At 45.4% G+C, this 15869-nt stretch overlaps 1 protein-coding gene across 1 annotated transcript in view; it reads left to right on the top strand.

Annotated features, from left to right (window-relative positions):
* The window catches only part of DSCAM (DS cell adhesion molecule), a 613017-nt gene extending 597383 nt beyond the window's left edge, over positions 1-15634 (top strand). The window contains exon 33 of the mRNA XM_034753123.1: positions 14811-15634. Coding sequence (XP_034609014.1) covers positions 14811-15151 — 341 coding nt within the window. The 3' untranslated portion in view covers positions 15152-15634. The remainder of the gene's footprint in view (positions 1-14810) is intronic.
* The last annotated feature ends 235 nt before the right edge of the window (positions 15635-15869 follow it).

Raw genomic sequence — 15869 nt, 5'->3', positions numbered from 1 at the left:
AGAAAAGTACTTCTTTTACTGTTTTATTAGAGGCTTCAAACTAGAAATGTCTATGCCTCCTAGGCCTTGTCTACACTACGAGAGTAGTTCGATTTTACTTAAATCGAATATTTGGAATCGATATTGCAAAGTCGAACGTGTGTGTCCACACTAAGGACAGTAATTCGACTTTGTGAGTCCACACTAACGGGGAAAGCGTCGACATTGGAAGCGGTGCACTGTGGGCAGCTATCCCACAGTTCCCGCAGTCCCCGCTGCCCATTGGAATTCTGGGTCGAGCCACCAATGCCTTCTGGGTAAAAAAATGTGTCGAGGGTGCTTTTGGGTAACTGTCGTCATCCATCCATCACTCACTCCCGCCCTCCCTCCCTCCCTGAAAGCGCCGGCGGGAAATCATTTCGCGCACTTTTCAAGTCATTGACAGCGCGGACGCCACAGCACTGTGAGCATGGAGCCCGCTGCAACCATCGCTGCAGTTGTGGCCGCTCTCAACGCCTCGCAGCTTATCATACAGGTTGCCCTGAGGCAGATGCAGAAAAGTCAGGCGAGGAGGCTACGTCAACGCGGTGATGGCCTGAAGTGTGAGAGTAGCACAGACCTCTCAGAAAGCAGGGGACCCAGCGCCGAGGACATCACGGTGGCAATGGGTCATGTTGATGCCGTGGAACGGCGATTCTGGGCACGGGAAACAAGCACTGAGTGGTGGGACCGCATAGTGCTGCAGGTCTGGGATGAATCACAGTGGCTGCGAAACTTCCGCATGCGGAAGGGAACTTTCCTTGAACTTTGTGAGTTGCTGTCCCCTGCCCTGAAGCGCAATGACACCCGGATGCGACCAGCCCTGACTGTCCATAAGCGAGTGGCCATAGCCCTCTGGAAGCTTGCAACGCCTGACAGCTACCGGTCAGTCGCGAGCCAGTTTGGGGTGGGCAAATCTACCGTGGGGGTTGTTGTGATGCAAGTAGCCAAGGCAATCGTTGATGTACTGCTGCCAAAGGTAGTGACCCTGGGAAACGTGGAGGCGATCATAGATGGCTTCGCAGCGATGGGATTCCCAAACTGCGGTGGGGCCATAGATGGAACTCACATCCCTATCCTGGCACCGGACCACCAGGCCAGCCAGTACATTAACAGAAAGGGCTACTTTTCCATGGTGCTGCAAGCACTGGTGGACCACAGGGGACGTTTTACCAACATCTACGTGGGATGGCCGGGCAAGGTTCATGACGCTCGTGTTTTCAGGAACTCTGGTCTGTTTAGACGGCTGCAGCAAGGTATTTACTTCCCGGACCACAAAATAACTGTTGGGGATGTGCAGATGCCTATAGTCATCCTCGGGGACCCAGCCTACCCGCTAATGCCCTGGCTCATGAAGCCCTATACAGGTGCCCTGGACACTGAAAAAGAACTCTTCAACTACCGGCTGAGCAAGTGCAGAATGGTGGTGGAGTGTGCTTTTGGACGTCTCAAGGGGAGATGGAGAAGCTTGATGACTCGCTGTGATCTCAGCGAAACCAATATCCCCATTGTTATAGCAGCTTGCTGTGTGCTCCACAATCTCTGTGAGAGCAAGGGGGAGACCTTTATGGCGGGGTGGGAGGTTGAGGAAATTAGCCTGGCTGCTGATTACTCACAGCCAGACAGCCGGGCGATTAGAAGAGACCAGCGGGAAGCGCTGTGCATCCGGGAGGCTTTGAAAGCAAAGTTCCTGAGTGAGCAGGGTAACCTGTGACTTTCTAATTTTGTGTACAGAGAAGCCTTCACCCCACTTCCAACACACGTTTCAAAATAAAAATAGTTCTACTTTGTTAAAGCACACCGTTTTCTGTAATACTGTTTTCGCGGGAATTTTTTAAAACTGGGACGCAGACTGTGGTGCGGAGCGGGTGTAGTGTAGTCGCGCGAATGCAGCTTCTAAACTGAAGGACTGACAGGCTCCGGTGCGGTGGGATGGTTCTTTCAACGGAGCCTGTCACCCCTCCTGATAGGGACTGTGTGTATGGGGGTACTATGTGACTTTGTGGCGGGGGGGGACGCTTACAGATCCCCTGCTGTGTGGCTCTGTGATCCTGCCTAAGGACCGCCGCTTCAGATCTCTAACTGCCCTCCCGTGCCACAAAGTCACAGAGCAACCCACCTCCCACCACATAACATGAAAAGAACCTCCCAGACTAACCAGGGTAAGTAGTCACTGCATCACTGCACTATGTATGTGCCCTGCTGCTGTGCCTGCCCCCGACTATGTACCCTGCCAAAGGTGACTGTCCTGTCCAATTACCAACCCCCTTTCCCCCCCTCCTCCAAAAGAACATGATGGAAACAGTAGTTAACAGAAACATATTTTTTATTAACAACTACACAGGGGACTGGGAAGTGAAACTTGGACGGGGGCTTGTGTCAGGCGGGAAGGAAAGAACTTGTCAAACTTTGGGGACTGAGAGCCTTCTGCTGCTCGAGCTCTCTGCAGGGGTGCAGTGAGAGTTAGCAGGGACTCTGCCGCCTCTCCTTCTGTGCACTTTGGGTGAAGGGAGTATGGGACTTGGTGGCGGGGGAGGGCGGTTAGAGATGGACTGCAGCGGGGCTCTGTCCTCCTGCCTCCGTTCCTGCAGAACATCCACAAGGCGCCGGAGCGTGTCCGTTTGCTCCCTCAGTAGTCCAAGCAGGGTTTGAGTCGCCTGCTGGTCTTCCTGACGCCACCTCTCCTCCCGATCCATGTTGGCTTGGTGCATTTGGGACAAGTTCTCCCGCCACTGGGTCTGCTGTGCTGCCTGTGCTCTGGAGCAGGCTATAAGCTCGGAGAACATGTCCTCCCGTGTCCTCTTCTTCTTATGCCTAATCCTCCCTAGCCTCTGGGAGTGTGATGACAGGCTAGGTTGTGAGACAGTCGCAGATGGGGCTGTGGGAATGGGAAAAAGGGAGTGAATTCCTCAGAAAGATAAATGTAGTTGTGAACAAAGAACATAGTCTTTCTCTGTGAACAGGACCATGCACAGCACCTATCACATGCGCACTCAGCACAAGGTCGAATTCTCGGCCTTCGCATTCACTGTCTGTGGTTTTGCAGAGCACTTTTGAGAACCCTGTCAGGACAACGGAATTTCTGTTGCAGGCAGACATGGTAAGCCGTAGATTCGTGGCAGCTTAAAACTTTAATATTAGCAATGGCCTCATTTCACATTGAAATCAATGTCGGTCCCTGCTGCCAGCAATCCGGCAAGCAGGAAGTTTGCTCCTGTCCCACACCCTCGCGGCTGTCCCCGGGAACGATCCCTTTCGGCTGACCCTTTCCCGCCTCCACCGCGTGGCTGCAAACCAGCCAACACTAATAACATTCCCCTACCTCATTCAAAGCAGGTCTTCATGAGCGACATCACCCTCATGAGGATCTCTGAGAGCGACAGACAGAGAATGCTCCGGGAAAGCCTCCAAAGACCAGGGCCGTATGCCGCCATGCTGTGCCAAGCAATGATTCCGGAGTACTTGCTAGTCTCGTGGCGCGGCAACGTGTCCTACTACGGAGGACCCAATAAGGCCGCTCTCCCCAAGAACCTAATGCAGCGGATTTCAAATTACCTGCAGGAGAGCTTCCTTGAGATGTCCCAGGAGGATTTCTGCTCCATCCCCGGACATATAGACCGCATCTTACTGTAGCTGCAGTAGCAGGGACTACACAGTAGAGCGGCTTGGGCAGGACAATCATGCAAAACCGGACATTGCTAGATTTTTTTGAAATACTTGCACTGCCCATGACTGAACCGTTAAGTTATTCAAAGTAATCATGAGAAACCCATTTTTTACATTGTTAATAATCATGTTCTGTTACAAATAAATGTTTAGATGTTTACAACACTTACTGGATGATCCTTCACCAGATTCTGTGTCCGGGGTAACGGCTGGGGAGGGTTGGTAGGGGATCTCTGTAAGGGTGATGAAGAGATCCTGGCTGTCGGGGAAATCAGCGTTGTGAGCGCTGTCGACTGCCTCGTCCTCCTCATCTCCTTCCTCATCTTCCCCGTCCGCTAACATGTCCGAGGATCCGGCCGTGGACACTATCCCATCCTCAGAGTCCACAGTCAGTGGTGGGGTAGTGGTGGCGGCCGCACCGAGGATGGAATGCAGTGCCTCGTAGAAACGGGATGTCTGGGGATGGGATCCGGAGCGTCCGTTTGCCTCTTTGGTCTTCTGGTAGCCTTGCCTCAGCTCCTTGATTTTCACGCGGCACTGCGTTACATCCCGGCTGTATCCTCTCTCTGCCATGTCTTTAGAGATCTTCTCATAGATCTTTGCATTCCGTCTTTTGGATCGCAGCTCGGAAAGCACGGACTCATCGCCCCACACAGCGATGAGATCCAAGACTTCCCGATCAGTCCATGCTGGGGCCCTCTTTCTATTCTGAGCTTGCACTGCCATCAGTGCTGGAGAGCTCTGCATCGTTGCCAGTGCTGCTGAGCTCGCCACGATGTCCAGACAGGAAATGAGATTCAAACTGGCCAGACAGGAAAAGGAATTCAAATTCAAATTTTCCCGGGGCTTTTCCTGTGTGGCTGGTCAGAGCATCCGAGCTCGTACTGCTGTCCAGAGCGTCAACAGAGTGGTGCACTGTGGGATAGCTCCCGGAGCTATTAACGTCGATTTCCATCCACACCTAGCCTAATTCGACATGGCCATGTCGAATTTAGCGCTACTCCCCTCGTCGGGGAGGAGTACAGAAGTCGAATTAAAGAGACCTCTATGTCGAACTAAATACCTTCGCGGTGTGGACGGGTGCAGGGTTAATTCGATGTAACGGCGCTAACTTCGACATAAACGCCTAGTGTAGACCAGGCCCTAGTATCCAATTAATAGGTGCACTGTTAAGTATGTTTCATCGATTTAATACAAATGTATGTTCTCAGTTCAGTTACAGTGGTAGTGGTTTTGTTTAAGACACTCATTGATTATGAACCTGTTTTAGGAATTAGAAGGCTTAAGCCTAAGTATCTTAGTAAATTACATTCTTTTAAAATGTTCCATATTAGATGGAATTTTCATTTTTTGATCACTGAGGGCCAGGTCCTCAGCAAGGGTAAATCAGTTTAGTCTCACTGAAATCCATATAGCTATGCCAGTTTACACAAACTGAGTTTCTGGCCACTAAACTATAGTATTACTCGTCCCCCGGTGGATATTTAGATTATGATTATAAACAACGAGTAGCTGAACAATGATGAATGGAGTCAACAGCAGGTGGGTTTGTTTCATTGTGTGAAACTTAACTGCTAATTATTCAAAAAACTAGGGGGGAAAAGCTTTTGTGAACACGCAAACATCAGCAGCTTGCAAGAAGCAGTTAAGTATATAGGTCTGCGCGGATATATAGCTCTACAGAGATTTCATAAAAACAATTCCTTTCCCAAGTATAAAGTGCAACCATGAGGGGAGCTAAAGGAGTTTTAATATCCCAGTCTAGATATAGTAAATATTACAGGGAAGTTCTGGATATCTCCAAATGAGTGTCTCACTAGCGAAGTGTAGCATGGAGATTTTACTTCTTTTGCATTATGTGCTTATGGGCATAGGTCTGTGTTTTCGTCTTGGGTTGGGGTTATTTTTTGTTTTTGTTTTTTTAGTGCCATCTGTGAACTATTAAAACCCCTATCTCCATCTTTGTGAGAAACTCTAAATATGGAATGGCATGGGCTCTAATGTCATGGTGGTTACCTATATGAAAAAGAGAAGCTGACAGTCACCTAACTGCAAGTTAGCAAACTACTAAAATGCATCAAAAATTGAGTATCCCTATTGGATCCCATTCAAAATTAACCCTTTAACTCATTTAAATATGCCAAAAGTTGAGCCCTTTGAGGTGTTTTCATAGGCATTTGAGCTCTAGTTGAAGTCATTCAAACCAAGCTGAGAACTAGTGAGTGCTTTCACAACTAGGTTCCTGGCCAATCAGAGAACGAGTTACACTTCCACTTCCTTTTTACTCCGTGCTACATGGCTAGTCAATAATAGAGCCACTCTTTCTTTGACGAACACTTTCCAACTCAGGCTAGATAATAGTTCTATGATAGCTCTATATTAGTGTGTCTAGAAGATGTTAGCTACCTTGGGGTAGAAAAAGGAGTGAATAGGCTAGGCCCAGTCCTTCTGTAATAGGGGAGGCAGGGGATTATAGATTCATAGATTCATAGATTATAGGACTGGAAGGGACCTCGAGAGGTCATCGAATCCAGTCCCCTGCCCGCATGGCAGGACCAAATACTGCCTAGACCATCCCTAATAGACATTTATCTAACCTACTCTTAAATATCTCCAGAGATGGAGATTCCACAACCTCCCTAGGCAATTTATTCCAGTGTTTAACCACCCTGACAGTTAGGAACTTTTTCCTAATGTCCAACCTAGACCTCCCTTGCTGCAGTTTAACCTAGACCTAGGTCCAACCTAGACCTCCTTTGCTGCAGGGATACCTCAGGCAATAGTTTTTATAACTATGCACTCTCCTTCTTCCTGCACCTGAGCTTAACTCTTTGCTGGAGCACAGGCCAACATTTTGTCTTTTCATGACTTTTTGAAAAGCAATACACCAAGTTAAACCTCAGGGGTGTTGTAGGTAAAACCTTAGTAAATAGATGTTAATAGGTCCCAGTCAATTTCAAAGAGAGCATACCGTACACCAATATTTAATGCACACAAAACACATTATTAATAGTATCAAACATTGTAAATGGTATTGGGAATACTATGAATGACTTTTAAACAAAAGCTATTACACAGTAAATCTATTGGTGTTCCTTACACAGACTTTTCATAGACTCATAGAATCATAGGACTGGAAGGGACCTTGAGAGGTCATCTAGTCCAGTCCCCTGCACTCCGGACAGAACTAAGTATTATCCCCCTTTGTTTCTGTTACAAAGATTCAAATATAAGGTTTCGTCATAACACACATTCCCCGCTGATCTCCTCTCAGTCTTTATAGTGTGACCATAGTATATTGCGTGTGTCACCTGTAGTCTTCAGAGCTGGAAGAGACTAGCAGCACCTCAGTCCTTTCAAGCACTTCAGAGCCCTGTCAGCAACAAACAGCCTGGGGATCTCCACAGCTAGCAGCATTCCAGCCCTTGGGTTAATAGCTGATTGGTTCTCACAGTTGCTGGTGCAACAGAAGTCTGTATCCAAAGTAATACAGGAACTGGGTCTCAGCCCTCCCTCACAGCAGTCACATTTCTTAGTCCTGTGCCGATCAGCCACTAAGTCCATAAGGCTCTGATTGGCTCCACACCCAGAGGGCTACTAGGGTATAACTTGCCAGGTAAGCGGCCCTCAATGAAAATTTCCTATACAGCCTCAGAACAGTTATTGAGCATGCCTAGTAACTACCACAATCTGTTCTGGAAGTTTCTGGGACTTTCTAACTGAGTTACCCTGCCTGGCTCTCTGCACAGACCATCCAACTAAGATCCATGTCTCCTCCCCACTGGTTCTCTTTCCCTCCCCTGGAGAAAGTCAAATGCTGTGGTATAAAGCATGCGGTTACACTTCCTCTTCTGGCTTAGGCTAATCTAGGGGATTCAGCAACCAGAGAGAGCTCTGAGGCTGCTACAAAGCACATGTTCTGGAAAGCTTCCTATTAAAGTTGAAAGATTGTTTCATCTGTTGTTCAGTCATCCTGCCTGTTTTCTTAGAGGGCCTAGAGATTACCCAATGTGCTCTGAAGTGCCCAAAAGAACTTAGGTTTCCATAGGCCATTGCTACCGGAGGGCTTCATTTGGTTGAGAGCTAGTTGAGGGCTCTGTTCAGTTGAGCAGCCACTAATTTGCATGGGAAAATTTCAGTTCCCTTTCAACTAGTCTTCAGCACACAGTGGAGTCCTGTTTGAACATTCTGCCCTCTGTTCAGTTTTCCGTATTAGTATATTAATTAAAAACACCCTGGCTGTGTTCATTCCCTGTTTTTCGCTTAGAGGGACTTGCACACTGGAGCAGTTTTGAAAAAAAGTGAACATTTTAAAAATATTGAGCTAATATTTTTCTAATCTTTTTCCTTTTTCCTTTTCTTCAAGGGCTAAATTGAGCCTGTGGGTAAGTCCACGCAGCAGCTGGGAGGTGTAATTCCCAGCACAGGTAGACAGATGCACATTAGCTCTGCTCAAGCTCGCACGCTAAAAATAGCAGTGTGACCACGGTAACACAGGCAGTGTCTCAGGCTAGCCGCTCAACTAGGGTGGGGTCAGGGGTCAGGTGGGATTGTACTTGGGCAGCTAGCCTATACAACTGCGGACACACTGCATTTTTTAGGTGCTAGCTCAAGCAGAGCTAGCACATGTATGTCTGTGCAGGGTATCACACCTCCCAGCTGCAGTATAAACATAGCGTGAGACTCAGTGCTTAGTAAGGGGTGACGTAATTTCTACTTGCCAGGAACAGGTGATCCCCTTTTCCTGTGAAAGCGAATAAGTATCTTTAGCTCTTGAAAGGATAGAGCTTATTTCCCCCTGATGGCTGGCCAGTTACTCTGCCAGTGAGTAAGAAGGGGAGGAAGCAGAGCAGAGTTTCTCCCTGCCCATTTATTCTCTGGGGCTAGCATTCACAAAGCAAGAGATGTGCTCTCCGTCAGACTCAAACCCAAGATCTGTGTAGGCCAAGCAAGGAGGCACGAGCCTGATCCTTCTGACTGCCCTACTCAGTTGAGTAAAACATAAGCACTATCTAATCCTAAGAGGTTTGTGTTTGAATAGAGGCTTTTTCTTTCTCATAGCTCCACTTATTCCTTGTGATTATTATAACTCCATAGCCTGTTGCTATGGAAATTATTGTAATGCAACACAGACAACTCTTTTGGTTCAGTGCAGCATAAAATGGACAATGTGGGCGCAAGATCTCGTTTCAAAATACTGACAGCAACAATTGTAAGAAGTATTACAGCTAGATTGAGACAACAGCCCTATTTAAGGCTACCTAAGAATTTCCTGTCATCCAATTCAGACACTTCTAACTTTCTGAAATGTCTCTTTTGAACTGATGTTTCCTAGCCTGTGATCAGCCAAGCTGAATTTTTTTTAATGTTGGAGTGAAAACTGTTTAGCCATATTTGAGAATGAAAACCCTTTTTGATTATTCAAAATCTTGCCCCCTTTGTTTGAACCCATTTCACACCTCAAGAGGTGGGGATAGAATGTTGAAATTTGTTAGGAAAATGGTCATCATTGAGGAGAAATACTTTGGGGCGTTCGGGTGAAAATTGGTTTTGATTTGGCAAAGTCATGATCCATTATACACACCATACAGATACTGCATACCGAACTGGTAAGGGTATCTTTTTACAACCTACAAGACTCCTGTAATGAGCATGGCTCAGATCCTTGGCTTGTGTGGAACAGTTTAAAAAAAGGGTGGCGGAACTTTCTGAAGTTTGAAGGATGTTTAGGCTATGTCTTCACAGGAAAAAAGATGTGGGCTTGGTTTGGGTTTGAGTTAATTGGTGGTTTGGTTTGGTTTGGATCAAAATAGCTATCTCACTGTAAAATCCTAGTGGAGGAGAAACATAAGTAGTTTTTATCGCATTGTAGCCAGTCAAGGTCAGCCCTATGGCCCCCAGCCTGGATCTGACCTCCCTTAGCTGCATGAAGTTAACAATTACTCATCTCAGCTAGGATTTTCCATCGTTTGCTTTCTCAGTGTAAAAACACACCTATTTTGCAGTGCAGTCACAGCCTTAGGAAACATCCTTTTTCTGGGAAAAAGATATTGTAAATGATAAATGTATGTAGGGAAGTCACAGTATTTGGTTATTTTAATTTTCTAGAAGATATCACTTCATAACATGAACCGTGTGAACTATTTCAACTGCCGTAGAGGTTTGGCCACTCAGAAGGAAGGACAAAGTCAATGCTCAATTAAATTGCTGGGCTCATATTTGAATGGATGATTAGTACTGATGTACATACTCCATTTTTCCACAGACAGTATATCTCTTATTTTTAAACCCATCAGAAAGCTATAGATTCTGAATGGCTTTTGTACTAATTAAGCCTAAATGCATAAATTATTAAATGTATTCATTTGCAGTGCTTACGCAGTTGAAAGGTTTGCTTTCATTGCTAATAAGGCACACACAGCACTGAAAAGAGGTAATTACAGCATCAAAGGCAATGAACCATCTTAAAACTTCATAACACTTTGCCTGAAAAATTTAACATTCAACTGAATTCAACTTTGGCAGAGTAGGAACAAACCAAAAAATAAATATATCAATGTATCCAGTAATATGAGAAATGAAATCTTGCAGTGTTATTTCTGTAGCCATGGCTCTCCCATCCTTTTTAATCTTCTTAAAATACCCTCACCCTTGATCTAGGAAGCTAAAGTGGACCCCTGTGGTCATATTTCAAAGACTGTTTTTCAGTCAGAAATATTAGTTCTAACAAATCAAAGACTTTTTTCATGCCGTGATATGGCTCCAGTCCTAGCAAGGAGGGTAGGGGGGAAGTTAGATTCTTGAAAGTTTTCTTTTTCAACACTTTTAATCATCTGTTTATCTCAGAAGTTGCAGGGAATGATGCTTCTTTCTTGTTACAAAAACTACTGCTTCATTACAATATGAAAATGTGCACATCACACAAAATAGCTAGTGTTCAGAGTAAATCCAAGATAAGATGACACACTGTGTTAGTGGATTTTGGAGAATCATAGAACTGGAAGGGACCTCGAGAGGTCATCTAGTCCAGTCCCCTGCACTCGTGGCAGGACTAAGTATTATCTAGACCAGGGGTCGGCAACCTCTGGCACACGGCTCGCCAGGGTAAGCACCCTGGCGGGCCGGGCCAGTTTGTTTACCTGCTGCGTTGGCAGGTTCGGCCGATCNGTCCTAGCAAGGAGGGTAGGGGGGAAGTTAGATTCTTGAAAGTTTTCTTTTTCAACACTTTTAATCATCTGTTTATCTCAGAAGTTGCAGGGAATGATGCTTCTTTCTTGTTACAAAAACTACTGCTTCATTACAATATGAAAATGTGCACATCACACAAAATAGCTAGTGTTCAGAGTAAATCCAAGATAAGATGACACACTGTGTTAGTGGATTTTGGAGAATCATAGAACTGGAAGGGACCTCGAGAGGTCATCTAGTCCAGTCCCCTGCACTCGTGGCAGGACTAAGTATTATCTAGACCAGGGGTCGGCAACCTCTGGCACACGGCTCGCCAGGGTAAGCACCCTGGCGGGCCGGGCCAGTTTGTTTACCTGCTGCGTTGGCAGGTTCGGCCGATCGCGGCTTCCACTGGCCGCGGTTCGCTGTCCCAGGCCAATGGGGGCTGCGGGAAGCAGCACGGGCGAGGGATGTGCTGGCTGCAGCTTCCCGCCACCCCCATTGGCCGGGGACGGCGAACCGCGGCCAGTGGAAGCTGCGATCGGCCGAACCTGCCGACGCAGCAGGTAAATAAACTGGCCCGGCCCACCAGGGTGCTTACCCTGGTGATCCGCGTGCCAGATGTTGCCGACCCCTGATCTAGACCATCCCTGACAGGTGTTTGTCCAACCTGCTCTTAAAAATCCCCAATAATGGAGATTCCACCACCTCCCTAGGCAATTTATTCCAGTACTTAAGCACTCTGACAGTTAGGAAGATTTTCTTAATGTCCAACCTAAACTGCCCTTGCTGCAATTTAAGCCCATTGCTTCTTGTCCTGTCCTCAGAAGTTAAGAAAAACAATTTTTCTCCCTCCTGCTTGTAACAACCTTTTATGTACTTGAAAACTGTTATCACCTCCCCTCTCAGTCTTCTCTTCTCCAGACTAAACAAACCCAATTTTTTCAATCTTCCTTCATAGGTCATGTTTTCTAGACCTTTAATAATTTTTGTTGCTCTTCTCTGGACTTTCTCCAATTTGTCCACATCTTTCCTGAAATGTGGCACCCAGAACTGGACACAACACTCCAATTGAGGCCTAATCAGTGCAGAGAAGAGCGAAAGAATGACTTCTCGTGTCTTGCTTACCATTCTCCTGCTAATATATCCCAGAATGATGTTTGCTTTTTTTGCAACAGCATTACACTGTTGATTCATATTTAGCTTGTGATTTACTATGACCCTCAGATCCCTTTCTGCAGTACTCCTTCCTAGGCAGTCATTTCCCATTTTGTATGTGTGCAACTGATTGTTCCTTCCTAAGTGGAGTACTTCGCATTTGTCCTTATTGCATTTCATCCTATTTACTTCAGACCATTTCTCCAGTTTGTCCAGATCATTTTGAATTATAATCCTATCCTCCAAAGCACTTGCAAACCCTCCCTACTTGGTATCATCTGCAAACTTTATAAGTGTACTTTCTATGCCATTATCTAAATCACTGATGAAGAAAGATATTGAACAGAACCGGACCCAGAACCGATGCCTGTGGGATCCCACTCATTATGCCCTTTCAGCATGACTGTGATCCACTGATAACTACTCTCTAGGAACAATTTTCCAACCAGTTATGCACCCACCTTATAGTAGCTCCATCTAGGTTGTATCTAGTTGCACTTCTTAGTTTGTGATGTATTAATACAATCCTGTTAAAATTGTGCACCCCTTCATATGCAAATTACTATAAAAATTGCTGCATATTGTTTGTAAAGATTAAAGACTCTCCTAGCAGAAGTGGATTCAGAGAAACCCTTTTTCTTTCATATAGTCCAGAAAGCTCTCAAATGTGTATATATATATTGTTTTTATCCAGCATCTTGAAAGTAAAACTTCAACTATATGAAGTTAAACACTTTTCTTTTTTACAATCCATGTTTAATCCACTAGTCTCAGGAAGCAGCAAAGTGGTAAGTGATTGAAATGCATATTTAATATGAGAGTGGGTCCTGCCAATAATGCAAGATCTGGATTTCACTCTGAGTTTGTTACTGTTACATAAAGTATATTGTGGAACATATAGTGCAAGCAGCAATGGGTATAAATGGCCAGTTTGTATGGCATATTTAAGACATGACCAGTTCCATGCTACTCTTAATGAAGTGGTACAGCTGTATCATCTTGCACTGTGGGTAGTAGGAGTTAAGTGTGCTAAATCATTACTATGATGAGAGTGATCTCCAGGGAAAAAGCCGTTGCTGCAAAAATTGTTTTGGTGATTCAGTACAGTAGGTGGCGCTTGTTCCCTGAAGCATATGGAACCAATGTTCCAACATGGTGTTAAAGGGCTCTGTGCTGCTGAGTGTGTCATTGTTCAGATGCAACATAAAACCCAGGTCCTGATGGCTAATAACCTTAGGGTGACCAGATGTGCCGATTTTATAGGGACAGCCCTGATATTTGGGGCTTTGTCTTATATAGGCTCCTATTACCCCCCACACCCATCCCGATTTTTCACACTTGCTGTCTGGTCACCCTAAATAACCTCAAAATGTTTGTAAGCATAAAGGTGTGAATCCACGGGCCTGTATACGTAATTACGTACCATCTACCATAATTCTTCCTCCCATTTCAGTTGCAAACACTGTCGTTCAAGTCCTGTCCTTACCAGCCGAGCAGTGTAGCTGTGTGCTGGTGCACTTCACCCTTGTGGTGGCTGCAGTCCTGCAGTAGTTAAAGTGACTCGTGTACATGTAAACTGCTCTGGGATGAGGTATCAGTGAAGTGTAAAGTAGTAATTATTAGTGGTAACCATATGATTATGGGCACACGCTGTTTTTCCTGTTCTTGTATAAATGATGCTGCAGTATGTCAGCTGAATCCTGAGACGTGCACTACATCCTACTATGTGGGGGTTAAATACAGTGTACTGTTCATCTCTATTGGAAATGTAACTAGAATAAAACATATGGTGCCAGACAGTGCCTGCAGGAGATCCATAGGAATAAACTGTGATTCTGTCCAAATATAACTTCTCAGCAATTTTTCTGTCCGTGACTTTAAATCATGAATAGATTAGAAGCTAGATTAGAAGCTATTTTTAGATAACAATAACATTGCCTTTACTTTTAGGACAGGTAAAGAATCTGCTTTATTTTAAAGTATTGGGCAACTTTCAGTTTGATTAGTCAAAAACACCACCCACCCACATCAATTGACAGGACCTGCAGTGAAAGGGGACAGTCCCAGTAGCAAGGGAGGGAGGAACTTGCCAAGGCACAATATGTAGCTCCTCCCATGGGAGTCTTTGGCACCCATTGGCCAGCTCAAGGAGAGGGATGCTGATTGGCCAGCATTCCCAACCTACCAGAATTTAGTCCAGTGCAGGGGCGATGTGGAGCCTTATTTGGTTCTATTCCAGCAGCCCACTCTACCCACCCAAACTAGGACTGCGAACCCAGCTTGACAGATGCTTCAGGTCTAGCCAATCTACCAATTAGGGGGTCAGGAAGGAATTTTTTCTCCCATGGGCCATTTGGCAGAAGACCAGTGAGATTTTTGCCTTCCTCGCAGCACTTTCAAGCCACCGTGGGAAAAGTAGGCTCATGCTTACAACCTAAATGAGGTACTTGGGTGTAGCTGTTTATCCATCTCAACTTATGGCCGGTTTCCAGTGTGGGTAAGAGAATAAAATGAACAGTTCCCAGAGGTAAAAGACCTGTGATTTTGGTGATGGGCCTTGGGCTCATGTGATAGGGTGAGACCTTGTGGCCTTTGTGGGCTGCAGTCCCCACCCTGCTGCACCCTCTATCCCCTTCACAGAGGGAAGGTGCTAGGACTCAGAGAGAGAGCTGAGTCTTGGGGGGTAGACTGAGGAGAGCCACCTCATGTTATGGGTCATATGGTAATGTGGCTGTGGATGGGAGTTTTACTGAATTGTATGAAGATAACTAAGAGGTGTCTTTTCATATTTTTCTTCACAGGTGACCTCATGCATTTGCCACCGTATCTTAGAATGGACTTTTTGTTGAACCGAGGAGTTTCAGGCACAAGCAGAGACCTGGGTTTGGGCCAAGCCTGCTTGGAACCTCAGAAAAGCCGAACCTTGAAGCGTCCCACAGTTCTGGAGCCGATACCTATGGAAACATCCTCCACGAGAGAAGTACAGTCATGGCAACCTGGTGCCGTGGCAACATTACCTCAGCGAGAAGGGGCTGAGCTAGGACAAGCAGCTAAAATGAGCAGCTCCCAAGAATCCCTGCTGGACTCCCGGGGCCACTTGAAAGGAAACAATCCCTACGCAAAATCTTACACCCTGGTATAACAAAAAGAGCATGGCTGGACAGTGGCTGTAAATACTTACAATTAAAAAAACCAATCAAAGCTACCTTTTTTATTGAATTCCAATATTTATAATTAAAGAAGATTGCCAAAATATTTGAAAAAAAATGCAAACTACAGACAGTGCAAAGACTCTCCTGCTTTTTTTCTGTCTGAGTGTGAGCTTCATCTGACTGGACATCTGAATTTTTGGGTAAAAGAAGTCCAGTTTTCTGATCTTCACAAGCTTTTGTGTTTTTACTGATTTTCTACAAAGTGCATGGGGACTAAATAAAACATTTTAACTGGAAGTTCCATCACACAAGATTAAAAAGAAGGAAAACAAATCACCCTATTTGTGAATTTAACAGGGACATTGATCTGGGAAATCAAAAAGTCTTTTGTCATGTTTGCACACTTTTTTTTTAATTAGAAAATGGGTCCTTGATCGATCTTTTTGTTTTGTTGTTAATTAGGATGAGTGCTGTCAGTGGAGTGTGGGGGGGATCAATTTGCTTTTGGTTTTTCTTTCTTTTTTTTTTTTAATAATTTAATGAGACACTCTTTGCATTTTGTCTATGCGAAATAAAAGGGTCTTCTGCCTTTATTTGTGATCTTTGCTTGCATCGCTTTCTGCTGTGCTTGGTTTTCTTTATGTCCAGTAACTATTTCAGCACTTCTCCCTGTATACTTTACACCGGCAAAACCTTCATTGACTTTGC

This window comes from Trachemys scripta, chromosome 1 (genome assembly GCF_013100865.1).
Source record: "Trachemys scripta elegans isolate TJP31775 chromosome 1, CAS_Tse_1.0, whole genome shotgun sequence".
Taxonomy (NCBI): domain Eukaryota; kingdom Metazoa; phylum Chordata; order Testudines; family Emydidae; genus Trachemys; species Trachemys scripta.
Note: the sequence above shows the minus strand (reverse complement) of the source record. Positions and strands in the feature narration are given on the sequence as shown.